The 19008-nt window shown below is 29.3% G+C and overlaps 1 protein-coding gene across 4 annotated transcripts in view; it reads right to left on the bottom strand.

Annotated features, from left to right (window-relative positions):
• CNT2 (Concentrative nucleoside transporter 2) overlaps positions 1-19008 on the bottom strand; it is a 51400-nt gene that overhangs the window by 4802 nt on the left and 27590 nt on the right. For all 4 annotated transcript variants that reach the window (XM_074123735.1, XM_074123732.1, XM_074123734.1 and 1 more), the window contains 2 exons: positions 3607-3804; positions 2819-2980 (listed from right to left, as the gene is read on the bottom strand). In XM_074123735.1, coding sequence (XP_073979836.1) covers positions 2819-2980; positions 3607-3804 — 360 coding nt within the window. The remainder of the gene's footprint in view (positions 1-2818; positions 2981-3606; positions 3805-19008) is intronic.

Genomic DNA, 19008 nt, shown 5'->3' with positions numbered 1-19008 from the left:
TATGCAGCTAAAGATCTATTTTTTATTTGTTGAATCTACACTTAGCTGCTCAAGCAGTAAAATCTTCAGAGTTGCACTTTCAAGTTACTATATCAAGTCACTTAATTTAATTTTTGAATGATTTTCCTTTAAATTATCACAAGTATTTTCTTTAATTTTCTTTTTGTACTTATCAATTATCAATCTCTGTATATCTTGTCTTAATTCTAATTTCTCCAAAGTGGAAAACTCTTCCATATAAGGTAAAAGACTTTTAAAAAAATTCAAATCAGCATTTTCAATTCTTGATTCTTCCATAGTTTTATCAAATTCCATGGATTCTTCTAATAATTGAAGTTTTTCTTTTTCTAAATTTATTAAATGCTGGCCGATAACATTACGGCGACCTCTTTTTACCACTTGTTGTGATAATAATGCATCATCGTCCGGCTCTTCAAGTACTGTACTCACTAAGGATTGTAAACTATCTTCTTCATCGTTTGTCTGCAAATTTCCTTGCATCATCCTTGTAACTGGTGATAAATAATCTTTCATAAATTCTAATAAATGAAAATATTTCCATTTTGGTGTATAACCTGGTGCACTTAAATAACTAAAATGTGAAATTTTTTGCAATTCTTTTCTATATTGATCTTTTAAGCTTTTCCACTTTGCTTTAGCAACATCACCTGAAAATAAAATACGTAAACATCAGTAAATTTCGATAAACTGTATGTAATGACTTATTTAATATGTAAACTTCTTTTTTTTAAAAAAAGTAATTTTGCAATCTGCTAGGTGCTACAACGGTCTATGATCAGGATGAAGCTACTCTATAATGGCATTCAAGAAAAAAGTAAATAAATTTGATGAATAAGAAAGTAAAAGTTTTTTTAAGAATAGACGTGGTATTCTGCAGCACTGAAAACCAACAGTTCTATTGAGCGGAGGCGATGTGACATAGCTAGTTCCGATGACACCCACTGGATGTAACCAAGATTCTCCAGAAGGAGCAAGAAGTTGAGGATAACCTTGTATAAATACTCCGTGGAAACTTCCTCCAAATTAAGACAAAGGATTCTAGGCTGGGAATATTCTCTAAAAAATCTGGTAACCATCCAGGCACATAAGGCAATTCCCAGGTAAGATTGGGTTATGATTCCATTACAGATGACCACTCCCAGGTGCATAATCAAAGCCGACAGATAAAAAAAAAAAAAAAAAAAAAAAAAAAAAAAAAAAAAAAAAAAAAAAAAAAAAAAAAAAAAAAAAAAAAAAAAAAAAAAAAAACCACGATCTATTTTAAGAACAAGCAGTTATCCTAATTGGAAACAAAGTAAGAAAAACCGTGACTTGAAACAATCAGTTGTGAAGAACATTAATGGAATTTATTTCATAAATATTACATAAATGTTAGGTTTTTTTGGTAAAACTTCAAAGTCGTTTCCTAGGATGATTTACTATTTAAGTAGAAAGTTTGATTACTTTTACTTTCTCTTACTCCACTAGAAAGAGAAGGAATTGTTAACAACAAAACCAGTGAGGGCAACACTGATCCGGAAAAGTTTTTAAAGTTGAAATTTATCTTTTCTTTTCTTTGAAAATCGAAATTATTTGAATAAAACACTGATTAATCTGAAAATTATCACTGACTGTGAATCTCTTTTAAAGAGAACCTAAAAAACTTATTTAATGCAAGATTGAATATTCTTTATTTAAATATAAGTTACTCGTTCACAAGTATTCATCGAAACGACAACCAAAATAAAAAAATTTACATTCAACTTACCACTTGGTAAACCACATTTTATCCCAACTTCATCCCATAATTTCTTTTGAACATCTTTTTTCTTGAAATTTACATCATCTTCTTTCCATAGTGCAGGCCTTGAATACACTTCAGTAATAAATGTTTCTAGCATAAACGACATACTTAACGAACACTGTACCACTGCGCTTTTTTTTTTTGGAGTCTAGTGGTTACACTATAAACAAAAGGTTACTCATGGTGGTATGGATCAACCATATGGACTTTGAACAACGCTTTTAATTTTCATGTTAACTTTAATTTATAATTCTCTAAAAGCCGGCTGTAATTTTTAACAGAAAAAGAAGGAAAAGAAATGCAAATCATCTATTTACATGTTATTATGGGTATATAAATATTCTTAGTTCAATCACAAGAACTTTGGCGGCAATTCAAACTTGAAACGAACTAAATATGTAAATGAATCATAGGTTTGTGAAGTAGGCGATATCGCATTCTTGGGAACGATGAAACGACTCAGATTTAATCTTAGTAAACGCCAGTACAGATCATGACAATATGTCTCTAAAGCAATCAAGAATTTGAAGCATTTTCGATACATGACTGAATTCAATCGATGGTTGCTTTATGCTGAAGTTGGTTATCAAAAAGTGCCGTTCTAAGCGATTTTACTTTTCTGTATGATTCAAGGCTAGAGAGCTTAGTAAACCTTAGAAGCCTTTTAAACCGATTTGATTTAAAAAAAAAAATTATATAGCTTATTTAAAAATTGAATAAAATGAATCTGCATCTACAAGTAGAACTGGAATAATTCAAACAAAAAGTGTCATTTTTGTTTTTCAAACAAAACTTTTCCTTTATTAACAGAACAAAATAACTTGAGAACGAAAAGAATTCGACTCGTTTCTTTCCATTGAAAGATAAAAAGGTATTATTTAAAAAATGTAAATGCCATTATTACCATTATTTTTCTCGTTAAAAATCAACAAAATCTCTAAAATTGCGAATGTAATGGAAGAAATAATCGAGAAAGTAAAAAAAACTAAAAATATGTAAGAAAATATAAATTACCATTCCCAAAAAAATTGTTGAAACAGCATTAACACTTTCAATGACTGTAGTTCCAAGAAGGCGTTGTAAAAATCCACCCAACTTGAAGCAAAAAACTTGAATCCATCCAAGATGAAATAAGATTTGCATTACCATCGAAAGGAAGAACAGAACTGATAGAGACTGAAAGTAAATGTTCATTGATTGAAATATTTATAAATGAAGATGTAATTAATAAAATAGCTGCATAGCTGCTACAAACATAGCGTGTATAGTCAAAGTGCAATAGTCAACAAAGCGCGGCCGCAGAATTAGTCATGGTAGTGGTGCAAATTTTAGTCAATCCTGTTAATTTAGTATATCACGCCAACCATGTCTGGACGACCATAGTCTGCTTAAAACAGCTACGGCAACTGGATAAACACATACAAACGCATTAACCTGATAGAGAACAGAACTCTATGGAGGTTGACTGAAAGATGGAAGGTACTAGATTAATAAAATATTTCGCAGTGTATGAAGGGTGCGTGTTGTTGATGATTCGGCGCTTAGGAGAAGAAAAACTCCAGCCATCAAGATCTTCTTATGAGTTTCCCTTTAGAACCATTTGTGATCAATCTGGAAAGTAGCTCTAACTCAATAGAGCCACAACAGATCCCTTGGTTTGTCGTGGGATAGACATATTGGCCAGTACATAAAGCTCTAGGTAATTTCTATTTCATTTCAACTTACTTAATTGAAATAACAAAATTAAGTGAGTAAAAATTAGGTAAATAATTCGAAAAAAAATAATAATAATATGTACTTACTTGAAATGCAAAAACATGTTGCTTATTAACTAAAAAATCACCAAATATAAATTCAGCACCATTATATCCGTATTCCAGAAATCTGACGATAGTTAAGCCGACACATTGAAAAATATTTCGACCAGCTTCTACTTTCATTGTCAAAAAGCCAATTAATAAATGCAAACTGACTCCAGTAACGACAGTATCCCATCTAATCTAAAATACAAAACATATCTTAAATTATTTATTTTGAAAATCTTTAACTGTATGAAATACAATCAAACGTTCTAGCAAATAAATTATTCAATTACATTTAGCAAGCATATTCATTAATCTTATGAGATCCCATTAAATGTTTCATAGATTTCAAACCTGCACCTTTGAACTGAGGAAACTTCTGTCTACAATTGGGTAAAGAAATTATTGAATTCTGATCAATAGGAAGAGAGATATAATGGTTTGAAATTTGAAGCAGATTGAAAACCCATAAAATTTAACGTTTCATATCTCATTCACTACTATCACTAAAACCATGCCACATATACTAGTTTTAGAGCTTTCTTTTCTCTACAATTAGGTAAAGAAATCATTGTATTCTTATGAATAGCAAAAGAGATATGAAGGTTAGAAAATTGAAGCAGATTGAAAACCCGTAAAATTTAACGTTTCATATCTCATTAACTGTCATCACTAAAACAATGCCACTTATACCGGTTTTAGAGCTTTCTTTTCTCTACAATTAGATCAAGAAATCACTGAATTGTCATGAATAGCAAAAGAGATATGAAGGTATGATATAAAGGGTTGAAAATTTTTTGGGTCATGAAATTCTGTAAAATTATGGCCGTTCTATAGCTCCCACTGTGAACCACGTATTGATAAGGATTTCTTTTCTCTTATATACTTCGTTTTTCTAAATTAAAAGCTATAGTTATTTTGTGCACAGATCTATAAATGTAGCAGAGATAAAGGGTTGAAAATTTTTTGGGTCATGAAATTCTGTAAAATTATGACCGTTTTATATCTCCCACTGTGAACCACGTATTGATATGGATTTCTTTTCTCTTATATACTTCGTTTTTCTCAATTAAAAGCTATAGTTATTTTGTGCACAGATCTATAAATGTAGCAGATATAAAGGGTTGAAAATTTTTTGGGTCATGAAATTCTGTAAAATTATGACCGTTTTATATCTCCCACTGTGAACCACGTATTGATATGGATTTTTTTTCTCTTATACACATTGTTTTTCTCAATTAAAAACTATTGTTATTTTGTGCACAGATCTATAAATGTAGCAGATATAAAGGGTTGAAAATTTTTTGCGTCATGAAATACTGTATAATTATGGCCGTTCTATATCTCCCACTGTGAACCACGTATTGATATGGAATTTTTTTCTCTTATACACTTTGTTTTTCTCAATTAAAAACTATAGTTATTTTGTGCACAGATCTATAAATGTAGCAGATATAAAGGGTTGAAAATTTTTTGGGTCATGAAATTCTGTAAAATTATGACCGTTTTATATCTACCACTGTGAACCACGTATTGATATGGATTTTTTTTCTCTTATACACATTGTTTTTCTCAATTAAAAACTATTGTTATTTTGTGCACAGATCTATAAATGTAGCAGATATAAAGGGTTGAAAATTTTTTGGGTCATGAAATTCTGTAAAATTATGGCCGTTCTATATCTCCCACTGTGAACCACGTATTGATATGGAATTTTTTTCTCTTATACACTTTGTTTTTCTCAATTAAAAACTATTGTTATTTTGTGCACAGATCTATAAATGTAGCAGATATAAAGGGTTGAAAATTTTTTGGGTCATGAAATTCTGTAAAATTATGGCCGTTCTATATCTCCCACTGTGAACCACGTATTGATATGGATTTCTTTTCTCTTATACACTTTGTTTTTCTCAATTAAAACCTATAGTTATTTTGTGCACAGATCTATAAATGCAGCAGAGATAAAGTGTTGAAAATTTTTTGGGTCATGAAATTCTGTAAAATTATGACCGTTTTATATCTCCCACTGTGAACCACGTATTGATATGGAATTTTCTTCTCTTATACACTTTGTTTTTCTCAATTAAAAACTATAGTTATTTTGTGCACAGATCTATAAATGTAGCAGATATAAAGGGTTGAAAATTTTTTGGGTCATGAAATTCTGTAAAATTATGGCCGTTCTATATCTCCCACTGTGAAGCACGTATTGATATGGAATTTTTTTCTCTTATACACTTTGTTTTTCTCAATTAAAAACTATAGTTATTTTGTGCACAGATCTATAAATGTAGCAGATATAAAGGGATGAAAATTTTTTGGGTCATGAAATTCTGTAAAATTATGGCGATTCTATATCTCCCACTGTGAAGCACGTATTGGTATGGAATTTTTTTCTATTATACACTTTGTTTTTCTCAATTAAAAACTATAGTAATTTTGTGCACAGATCTATAAATGTAGCAGATATAAAGGGTTGAAAATTTTTTGGGTCATGAAATTCTGTAAAATTATGGCCGTTTTATATCTCCCACTGTGAACCAGGTATTGATATGGAATTTATTTCTCTTATACACTTTGTTTTTCTCAATTAAAAACTATAGTTATTTTGTGCACAGATCTATAAATGTAGCAGATATGAAGGGTGGAAAATTTTTTGGGTCATGAAATTCTGTAAAATTATGGCGATTCTATATCTCCCACTGTGAAGCACGTATTGATATGGAATTTTTTTCTATTATACACTTTGTTTTTCTCAATTAAAAACTATAGTAATTTTGTGCACAGATCTATAAATGTAGCAGATATAAAGGGTTGAAAATTTTTTGGGTCATTAAATTCTGTAAAATTATGGCCGTTTTATATCTCCCACTGTGAACCACGTATTGATATGGAATTTATTTCTCTTATACACTTTGTTTTTCTCAATTAAAAACTATAGTTATTTTGTGCACAGATCTATAAATGTAGCAGATATAAAGGGTGGAAAATTTTTTGGGTCATGAAATTCTGTAAAATTATGGCGATTCTATATCTCCCACTGTGAAGCACGTATTGATATGGAATTTTTTTCTATTATACACTTTGTTTTTCTCAATTAAAAACTATAGTAATTTTGTGCACAGATCTATAAATGTAGCAGATATAAAGGGTTGAAAATTTTTTGAGTCATGAAATTCTGTAAAATTATGGCCGTTCTATATCTCCCACTGTGAAGCACGTATTGGTATGGAATTTTTTTCTATTATACACTTTGTTTTTCTCAATTAAAAACTATAGTAATTTTGTGCACAGATCTATAAATGTAGCAGATATAAAGGGTTGAAAATTTTTTGGGTCATTAAATTCTGTAAAATTATGGCCGTTTTATATCTCCCACTGTGAACCACGTATTGATATGGAATTTATTTCTCTTATACACTTTGTTTTTCTCAATTAAAAACTATAGTTATTTTGTGCACAGATCTATAAATGTAGCAGATATAAAGGGTTGAAAATTTTTTGGGTCATGAAATTCTGTAAAATTATGGCCATTCTATATCTCCCACTGTGAAGCACGTATTGATATGGAATTTTTTTCTATTATAAACTTTGTTTTTCTCAATTAAAAACTATAGTTATTTTGTGCAAAGATCTATAAATGTAGCAGATATAAAGGGATGAAAATTTTTTGGGTCATGAAATACTGTAAAATTATGGCGATTCTATATCTCCCACTGTGAAGCACGTATTGGTATGGAATTTTTTTCTATTATACACTTTGTTTTTCTCAATTAAAAACTATAGTAATTTTGTGCACAGATCTATAAATGTAGCAGATATAAAGGGTTGAAAATTTTTTGGGTCATGAAATTCTGTAAAATTATGGCCGTTTTATATCTCCCACTGTGAACCACGTATTGATATGGAATTTATTTCTCTTATACACTTTGTTTTTCTCAATTAAAAACTATAGTTATTTTGTGCACAGATCTATAAATGTAGCAGATATAAAGGGTTGAAAATTTTTTGGGTCATGAAATTCTGTAAAATTATGGACGTTCTATATCTCCTACTGTGAACCACGTATTGATATGGATTTTTTTTCTATTATACACTTTGTTTTTCCCAATTAAAAACTCTAGTTATTTTGTGCACAGATCTATAAATGTAGCAGATATAAAGGGTTGAAAATTTTTTGGGTCATGAAATTCTGTAAAATTATGGCCGTTTTATATCTCCCACTGTGAACCACGTATTGATATGGAATTTTCTTCTCTTATACACTTTGTTTTTCTCAATTAAAAACTATAGTTATTTTGTGCACAGATCTATAAATGTAGCAGATATAAAGGGTTGAAAATTTTTTGGGTCATGAAATTCTGTAAAATTATGGCCATTCTATATCTCCCACTGTGAAGCACGTATTGGTATGGAATTTTTTTCTATTATACACTTTGTTTTTCTCAATTAAAAACTATAGTTATTTTGTGCACAGATCTATAAATGTAGCAGATATAAAGGGTTGAAAATTTTTTGGGTCATGAAATTCTGTAAAATTATGGCTATTCTATATCTCCCACTGTGAAGCACGTATTGGTATGGAATTTTTTTCTATTATACACTTTGTTTTTCTCAATTAAAAACTATAGTAATTTTGTGCACAGATCTATAAATGTAGCAGATATAAAGGGTTGAAAATTTTTTGGGTCATGAAATTCTGTAAAATTATGGCCGTTTTATATCTCCCACTGTGAACCACGTATTGATATGGAATTTATTTCTCTTATACACTTTGTTTTTCTCAATTAAAAACTATAGTTATTTTGTGCACAGATCTATAAATGTAGCAGATATAAAGGGTTGAAAATTTTTTGGGTCATGAAATTCTGTAAAATTATGACCGTTTTATATCTACCACTGTGAACCACGTATTGATATGGATTTTTTTTCTCTTATACACATTGTTTTTCTCAATTAAAAACTATTGTTATTTTGTGCACAGATCTATAAATGTAGCAGATATAAAGGGTTGAAAATTTTTTGGGTCATGAAATTCTGTAAAATTATGGCCGTTCTATATCTCCCACTGTGAACCACGTATTGATATGGAATTTTTTTCTCTTATACACTTTGTTTTTCTCAATTAAAAACTATTGTTATTTTGTGCACAGATCTATAAATGTAGCAGATATAAAGGGTTGAAAATTTTTTGGGTCATGAAATTCTGTAAAATTATGGCCGTTTTATATCTCCCACTGTGAACCACGTATTGATATGGAATTTATTTCTCTTATACACTTTGTTTTTCTCAATTAAAAACTATAGTTATTTTGTGCACAGATCTATAAATGTAGCAGATATAAAGGGTTGAAAATTTTTTGGGTCATGAAATTCTGTAAATTTATGGACGTTCTATATCTCCTACTGTGAACCACGTATTGATATGGATTTTTTTTCTATTATACACTTTGTTTTTCCCAATTAAAAACTCTAGTTATTTTGTGCACAGATCTATAAATGTAGCAGATATAAAGGGTTGAAAATTTTTTGGGTCATGAAATTCTGTAAAATTATGGCCGTTTTATATCTCCCACTGTGAACCACGTATTGATATGGAATTTTCTTCTCTTATACACTTTGTTTTTCTCAATTAAAAACTATAGTTATTTTGTGCACAGATCTATAAATGTAGCAGATATAAAGGGTTGAAAATTTTTTGGGTCATGAAATTCTGTAAAATTATGGCCATTCTATATCTCCCACTGTGAAGCACGTATTGGTATGGAATTTTTTTCTATTATACACTTTGTTTTTCTCAATTAAAAACTATAGTTATTTTGTGCACAGATCTATAAATGTAGCAGATATAAAGGGTTGAAAATTTTTTGGGTCATGAAATTCTGTAAAATTATGGCTATTCTATATCTCCCACTGTGAAGCACGTATTGGTATGGAATTTTTTTCTATTATACACTTTGTTTTTCTCAATTAAAAACTATAGTAATTTTGTGCACAGATCTATAAATGTAGCAGATATAAAGGGTTGAAAATTTTTTGGGTCATGAAATTCTGTAAAATTATGGCCGTTTTATATCTCCCACTGTGAACCACGTATTGATATGGAATTTATTTCTCTTATACACTTTGTTTTTCTCAATTAAAAACTATAGTTATTTTGTGCACAGATCTATAAATGTAGCAGATATAAAGGGTTGAAAATTTTTTGGGTCATGAAATTCTGTAAAATTATGACCGTTTTATATCTACCACTGTGAACCACGTATTGATATGGATTTTTTTTCTCTTATACACATTGTTTTTCTCAATTAAAAACTATTGTTATTTTGTGCACAGATCTATAAATGTAGCAGATATAAAGGGTTGAAAATTTTTTGGGTCATGAAATTCTGTAAAATTATGGCCGTTCTATATCTCCCACTGTGAACCACGTATTGATATGGAATTTTTTTCTCTTATACACTTTGTTTTTCTCAATTAAAAACTATTGTTATTTTGTGCACAGATCTATAAATGTAGCAGATATAAAGGGTTGAAAATTTTTTGGGTCATGAAATTCTGTAAAATTATGGCCGTTCTATATCTCCCACTGTGAACCACGTATTGATATGGATTTCTTTTCTCTTATACACTTTGTTTTTCTCAATTAAAACCTATAGTTATTTTGTGCACAGATCTATAAATGCAGCAGAGATAAAGTGTTGAAAATTTTTTGGGTCATGAAATTCTGTAAAATTATGACCGTTTTATATCTCCCACTGTGAACCACGTATTGATATGGAATTTTCTTCTCTTATACACTTTGTTTTTCTCAATTAAAAACTATAGTTATTTTGTGCACAGATCTATAAATGTAGCAGATATAAAGGGTTGAAAATTTTTTGGGTCATGAAATTCTGTAAAATTATGGCCGTTCTATATCTCCCACTGTGAAGCACGTATTGATATGGAATTTTTTTCTCTTATACACTTTGTTTTTCTCAATTAAAAACTATAGTTATTTTGTGCACAGATCTATAAATGTAGCAGATATAAAGGGATGAAAATTTTTTGGGTCATGAAATTCTGTAAAATTATGGCGATTCTATATCTCCCACTGTGAAGCACGTATTGGTATGGAATTTTTTTCTATTATACACTTTGTTTTTCTCAATTAAAAACTATAGTAATTTTGTGCACAGATCTATAAATGTAGCAGATATAAAGGGTTGAAAATTTTTTGGGTCATGAAATTCTGTAAAATTATGGCCGTTTTATATCTCCCACTGTGAACCACGTATTGATATGGAATTTATTTCTCTTATACACTTTGTTTTTCTCAATTAAAAACTATAGTTATTTTGTGCACAGATCTATAAATGTAGCAGATATAAAGGGTGGAAAATTTTTTGGGTCATGAAATTCTGTAAAATTATGGCGATTCTATATCTCCCACTGTGAAGCACGTATTGATATGGAATTTTTTTCTATTATACACTTTGTTTTTCTCAATTAAAAACTATAGTAATTTTGTGCACAGATCTATAAATGTAGCAGATATAAAGGGTTGAAAATTTTTTGGGTCATGAAATTCTGTAAAATTATGGCCGTTTTATATCTCCCACTGTGAACCACGTATTGATATGGAATTTATTTCTCTTATACACTTTGTTTTTCTCAATTAAAAACTATAGTTATTTTGTGCACAGATCTATAAATGTAGCAGATATAAAGGGTGGAAAATTTTTTGGGTCATGAAATTCTGTAAAATTATGGCGATTCTATATCTCCCACTGTGAAGCACGTATTGATATGGAATTTTTTTCTATTATACACTTTGTTTTTCTCAATTAAAAACTATAGTAATTTTGTGCACAGATCTATAAATGTAGCAGATATAAAGGGTTGAAAATTTTTTGGGTCATGAAATTCTGTAAAATTATGGCCGTTCTATATCTCCCACTGTGAAGCACGTATTGGTATGGAATTTTTTTCTATTATACACTTTGTTTTTCTCAATTAAAAACTATAGTTATTTTGTGCACAGATCTATAAATGTAGCAGATATAAAGGGTTGAAAATTTTTTGGGTCATTAAATTCTGTAAAATTATGGCCGTTTTATATCTCCCACTGTGAACCACGTATTGATATGGAATTTATTTCTCTTATACACTTTGTTTTTCTCAATTAAAAACTATAGTTATTTTGTGCAAAGATCTATAAATGTAGCAGATATAAAGGGATGAAAATTTTTTGGGTCATGAAATACTGTAAAATTATGGCGATTCTATATCTCCCACTGTGAAGCACGTATTGGTATGGAATTTTTTTCTATTATACACTTTGTTTTTCTCAATTAAAAACTATAGTAATTTTGTGCACAGATCTATAAATGTAGCAGATATAAAGGGTTGAAAATTTTTTGGGTCATGAAATTCTGTAAAATTATGGCCGTTTTATATCTCCCACTGTGAACCACGTATTGATATGGAATTTATTTCTCTTATACACTTTGTTTTTCTCAATTAAAAACTATAGTTATTTTGTGCACAGATCTATAAATGTAGCAGATATAAAGGGTTGAAAATTTTTTGGGTCATGAAATTCTGTAAAATTATGGACGTTCTATATCTCCTACTGTGAACCACGTATTGATATGGATTTTTTTTCTATTATACACTTTGTTTTTCCCAATTAAAAACTCTTGTTATTTTGTGCACAGATCTATAAATGTAGCAGATATAAAGGGTTGAAAATTTTTTGGGTCATGAAATTCTGTAAAATTATGGCCGTTTTATATCTCCCACTGTGAACCACGTATTGATATGGAATTTTCTTCTCTTATACACTTTGTTTTTCTCAATTAAAAACTATAGTTATTTTGTGCACAGATCTATAAATGTAGCAGATATAAAGGGTTGAAAATTTTTTTGGTCATGAAATTCTGTAAAATTATGGCTATTCTATATCTCCCACTGTGAAGCACGTATTGGTATGGAATTTTTTTCTATTATACACTTTGTTTTTCTCAATTAAAAACTATAGTAATTTTGTGCACAGATCTATAAATGTAGCAGATATAAAGGGTTGAAAATTTTTTGGGTCATGAAATTCTGTAAAATTATGGCCGTTTTATATCTCCCACTGTGAACCACGTATTGATATGGAATTTATTTCTCTTATACACTTTGTTTTTCTCAATTAAAAACTATAGTTATTTTGTGCACAGATCTATAAATGTAGCAGATATAAAGGGTTGAAAATTTTTTGGGTCATGAAATTCTGTAAAATTATGGACGTTCTATATCTCCTACTGTGAACCACGTATTGATATGGATTTTTTTTCTATTATACACTTTGTTTTTCTCAATTAAAAACTATAGTTATTTTGTGCAAAGATCTATAAATGTAGCAGATATAAAGGGTTGAAAATTTTTTGGGTAATGAAATTCTGTAAAATTATGGCCGTTTTATATCTCTCACTGTGAACCACGTATTGATATGGAATTATTTTCACTTATACACTTTGTTTTTCTTAATTAAAAACTATAGTTATTTTGTGCACAGATCTATAAATGTAGCAGATATAAAGGGTTGAAAATTTTTTGGGTCATGAAATTCTGTAAAATTATGGCCGTTTTATATCTCCCACTGTGAACCACGTATTGATATGGAATTTATTTCACTTATACACTTTGTTTTTCTCAATTAAAAACTATAGTTATTTTGTGCACAGATCTATAAATGTAGCAGATATAAAGGGTTGAAAATTTTTTGGGTCATGAAATTCAGTAAAATTATGGCCGTTCTATATCTCCCACTGTGAAGCACGTATTGATATGGAATTTTTTTCTATTATACACTTTGTTTTTCTCAATTAAAAACTATAGTTATTTTGTGCACAGATCTATAAATGTAGCAGATATAAAGGGTTGAAAATTTTTTGGGTCATGAAATTCTGTAAAATTATGGACGTTCTATGTCTCCTACTGTGAACCACGTATTGATATGGATTTTTTTTCTATTATACACTTTGTTTTTCTCAATTAAAAACTATAGTTATTTTGTGCACAGATCTATAAATGTAGCAGATATAAAGGGTTGAAAATTTTTTGGGTCATGAAATTCTGTAAAATTATGGCTATTCTATATCTCCCACTGTGAAGCACGTATTGGTATGGAATTTTTTTCTATTATACACTTTGTTTTTCTCAATTAAAAACTATAGTAATTTTGTGCACAGATCTATAAATGTAGCAGATATAAAGGGTTGAAAATTTTTTGGGTCATGAAATTCTGTAAAATTATGGCCGTTTTATATCTCCCACTGTGAACCACGTATTGATATGGAATTTATTTCTCTTATACACTTTGTTTTTCTCAATTAAAAACTATAGTTATTTTGTGCACAGATCTATAAATGTAGCAGATATAAAGGGTTGAAAATTTTTTGGGTCATGAAATTCTGTAAAATTATGGACGTTCTATATCTCCTACTGTGAACCACGTATTGATATGGATTTTTTTTCTATTATACACTTTGTTTTTCTCAATTAAAAACTATAGTTATTTTGTGCAAAGATCTATAAATGTAGCAGATATAAAGGGTTGAAAATTTTTTGGGTCATGAAATTCTGTAAAATTATGGCCGTTTTATATCTCTCACTGTGAACCACGTATTGATATGGAATTATTTTCACTTATACACTTTGTTTTTCTTAATTAAAAACTATAGTTATTTTGTGCACAGATCTATAAATGTAGCAGATATAAGGGGTTGAAATTTTTTTGGGTCATGAAATTCTGTAAAATTATGGCCGTTTTATATCTCCCACTGTGAACCACGTATTGATATGGAATTTATTTCTCTTATACACTTTGTTTTTCTCAATTAAAAACTATAGTTATTTTGTGCACAGATCTATAAATGTAGCAGATATAAAGGGTTGAAAATTTTTTGGGTCATGAAATTCAGTAAAATTATGGCCGTTCTATATCTCCCACTGTGAAGCACGTATTGATATGGAATTTTTTTCTATTATACACTTTGTTTTTCTCAATTAAAAACTATAGTTATTTTGTGCACAGATCTATAAATGTAGCAGATATAAAGGGTTGAAAATTTTTTGGGTCATGAAATTCTGTAAAATTATGGCCGTTCTATATCTCCCACTGTGAAGCACGTATTGATATGGAATTTTTTTCTATTATACACTTTGTTTTTCTCAATTAAAAACTATAGTTATTTTGTGCACAGATCTATAAATGTAGCAGATATAAAGGGTTGAAAATTTTTTGGGTCATGAAATTCTGTAAAATTATGGCCGTTCTATATCTCCCACTGTGAACCACGTATTGATATGGAATTTTCTTCTTTTATACACTTTGTTTTTCTCAATTAAAAACTATAGTTATTTTGTGCACAGATCTATACATGTAGCAGATATAAAGGGTTGAAAATTTTTTGGGTCATGAAATTCTGTAAAATTATGGCCGTTTTATATCTCCCACTGTGAAGCACGTATTGATATGGATTTCTTTTCTCTTATATACTTCGTTTTTCTCAATTAAAAGCTATAGTTATTTTGTGCACAGATCTATAAATGTAGCAGATATAAAGGGTTGAAAATTTTTTGGGTCATGAAATTCTGTAAAATTATGTCCGTTCTATATCTCCCACTGTGAACCAAGTATTGATATGGATTTTTTTTCTCTTATACACTTTGTTTTTCTCAATTAAAAACTATAGTTATTTTGTGCACAGATCTATAAATGTAGCAGATATAAAGGATTAAAAATTTTTTGGTTCATGAAATTCTGTAAAATTATGGCCGTTTTATATCTCCCACTGTGAACCACGTATTGATATGGATTTTTTTTCTCTTATACACTTTGTTTTTCTCAATTAAAAACTTTAGTTATTTTGTGCACAGATCTATAAATGTAGCAGATATAAAGGGTTGAAAATTTTTTGGGTCATGAAATTCTGTAAAATTATGGCCGTTTTATATCTCTCACTGTGAACCACGTATTGGTATGGAATTTTCTTCTCTTATACACTTTGTTTTTCTCAATTAAAAACTATAGTTATTTTGTGCACAGATCTATAAATGTAGCAGATATAAAGGGTTGAAAATTTTTTGGGTCATGAAATTCTGTAAAATTATGGCCGTTTTATATCCCCCACTGTGAACCACGTATTGATATGGAATTTATTTCTCTTATACACTTTGTTTTTCTCAATTAAAAACTATAGTTATTTTGTGCACAGATCTATAAATGTAGCAGATATAAAGGGTGGAAAATTTTTTGGGTCATGAAATTCTGTAAAATTATGGCGATTCTATATCTCCCACTGTGAAGCACGTATTGATATGGAATTTTTTTCTATTATACACTTTGTTTTTCTCAATTAAAAACTATAGTAATTTTGTGCACAGATCTATAAATGTAGCAGATATAAAGGGTTGAAAATTTTTTGGGTCATTAAATTCTGTAAAATTATGGCCGTTTTATATCTCCCACTGTGAACCACGTATTGATATGGAATTTATTTCTCTTATACACTTTGTTTTTCTCAATTAAAAACTATAGTTATTTTGTGCACAGATCTATAAATGTAGCAGATATAAAGGGTGGAAAATTTTTTGGGTCATGAAATTCTGTAAAATTATGGCGATTCTATATCTCCCACTGTGAAGCACGTATTGATATGGAATTTATTTCTCTTATACACTTTGTTTTTCTCAATTAAAAACTATAGTTATTTTGTGCACAGATCTATAAATGTAGCAGATATAAAGGGTGGAAAATTTTTTGGGTCATGAAATTCTGTAAAATTATGGCGATTCTATATCTCCCACTGTGAAGCACGTATTGATATGGAATTTTTTTCTATTATACACTTTGTTTTTCTCAATTAAAAACTATAGTAATTTTGTGCACAGATCTATAAATGTAGCAGATATAAAGGGTTGAAAATTTTTTGGGTCATGAAATTCTGTAAAATTATGGCCGTTCTATATCTCCCACTGTGAAGCACGTATTGGTATGGAATTTTTTTCTATTATACACTTTGTTTTTCTCAATTAAAAACTATAGTTATTTTGTGCACAGATCTATAAATGTAGCAGATATAAAGGGTTGAAAATTTTTTGGGTCATTAAATTCTGTAAAATTATGGCCGTTTTATATCTCCCACTGTGAACCACGTATTGATATGGATTTTTTTTCTATTATACACTTTGTTTTTCCCAATTAAAAACTCTAGTTATTTTGTTCACAGATCTATAAATGTAGCAGATATAAAGGGTTGAAAATTTTTTGGGTCATGAAATTCTGTAAAATTATGGCCGTTTTATATCTCCCACTGTGAACCACGTATTGATATGGAATTTTCTTCTCTTATACACTTTGTTTTTCTCAATTAAAAACTATAGTTATTTTGTGCACAGATCTATAAATGTAGCAGATATAAAGGGTTGAAAATTTTTTGGGTCATGAAATTCTGTAAAATTATGGCCATTCTATATCTCCCACTGTGAAGCACGTATTGGTATGGAATTTTTTTCTATTATACACTTTGTTTTTCTCAATTAAAAACTATAGTTATTTTGTGCACAGATCTATAAATGTAGCAGATATAAAGGGTTGAAAATTTTTTGGGTCATGAAATTCTGTAAAATTATGGCCATTCTATATCTCCCACTGTGAACCACGTATTGATATGGAATTTGTTTCTATTATACACTTTGTTTTTCTCAATTAAAAACTATAGTTATTTTTTGCACAGATCTATAAATGTAGCAGATATAAAGGGTTGAAAATTTTTTGGGTCATGAAATTCTGTAAAATTATGGCCGTTTTATATCTCCCACTGTGAACCACGTATTGATATGGAATTTATTTCTCTTATACACTTTGTTTTTCTCAATTAAAAACTATAGTTATTTTGTGCACAGATCTATAAATGTAGCAGATATAAAGGGTTGAAAATTTTTTGGGTCATGAAATTCTGTAAAATTATGGACGTTCTATATCTCCTACTGTGAACCACGTATTGATATGGATTTTTTTTCTATTATACACTTTGTTTTTCCCAATTAAAAACTCTAGTTATTTTGTTCACAGATCTATAAATGTAGCAGATATAAAGGGTTGAAAATTTTTTGGGTCATGAAATTCTGTAAAATTATGGCCGTTTTATATCTCCCACTGTGAACCACGTATTGATATGGAATTTTCTTCTCTTATACACTTTGTTTTTCTCAATTAAAAACTATAGTTATTTTGTGCACAGATCTATAAATGTAGCAGATATAAAGGGTTGAAAATTTTTTGGGTCATGAAATTCTGTAAAATTATGGCCATTCTATATCTCCCACTGTGAAGCACGTATTGGTATGGAATTTTTTTCTATTATACACTTTGTTTTTCTCAATTAAAAACTATAGTTATTTTGTGCACAGATCTATAAATGTAGCAGATATAAAGGGTTGAAAATTTTTTGGGTCATGAAATTCTGTAAAATTATGGCTATTCTATATCTCCCACTGTGAAGCACGTATTGGTATGGAATTTTTTTCTATTATACACTTTGTTTTTCTCAATTAAAAACTATAGTAATTTTGTGCACAGATCTATAAATGTAGCAGATATAAAGGGTTGAAAATTTTTTGGGTCATGAAATTCTGTAAAATTATGGCCGTTTTATATCTCCCACTGTGAACCACGTATTGATATGGAATTTATTTCTCTTATACACTTTGTTTTTCTCAATTAAAAACTATAGTTATTTTGTGCACAGATCTATAAATGTAGCAGATATAAAGGGTTGAAAATTTTTTGGGTCATGAAATTCTGTAAAATTATGACCGTTTTATATCTACCACTGTGAACCACGTATTGATATGGATTTTTTTTCTCTTATACACATTGTTTTTCTCAATTAAAAACTATTGTTATTTTGTGCACAAATCTATAAATGTAGCAGATATAAAGGGTTGAAAATTTTTTGGGTCATGAAATTCTGTAAAATTATGGCCGTTCTATATCTCCCACTGTGAACCACGTATTGATATGGAATTTTTTTCTCTTATACACTTTGTTTTTCTCAATTAAAAACTATTGTTATTTTGTGCACAGATCTATAAATGTAGCAGATATAAAGGGTTGAAAATTTTTTGGGTCATGAAATTCTGTAAAATTATGGCCGTTCTATATCTCCCACTGTGAACCACGTAATGATATGGATTTCTTTTCTCTTATACACTTTGTTTTTCTCAATTAAAACCTATAGTTATTTTGTGCACAGATCTATAAATGCAGCAGAGATAAAGTGTTGAAAATTTTTTGGGTCATGAAATTCTGTAAAATTATGACCGTTTTATATCTCCCACTGTGAACCACGTATTGATATGGAA

The sequence above is a fragment of the Rhodnius prolixus genome, unplaced genomic scaffold (genome assembly GCF_049639745.1).
Source record: "Rhodnius prolixus isolate KJV_2025 unplaced genomic scaffold, Rpr scaffold_14, whole genome shotgun sequence".
Lineage (NCBI taxonomy): Eukaryota > Metazoa > Arthropoda > Insecta > Hemiptera > Reduviidae > Rhodnius > Rhodnius prolixus.
The sequence above is the reverse complement of the archived record's forward strand: the minus strand, read 5'-3'. Positions and strand labels throughout refer to the sequence as shown.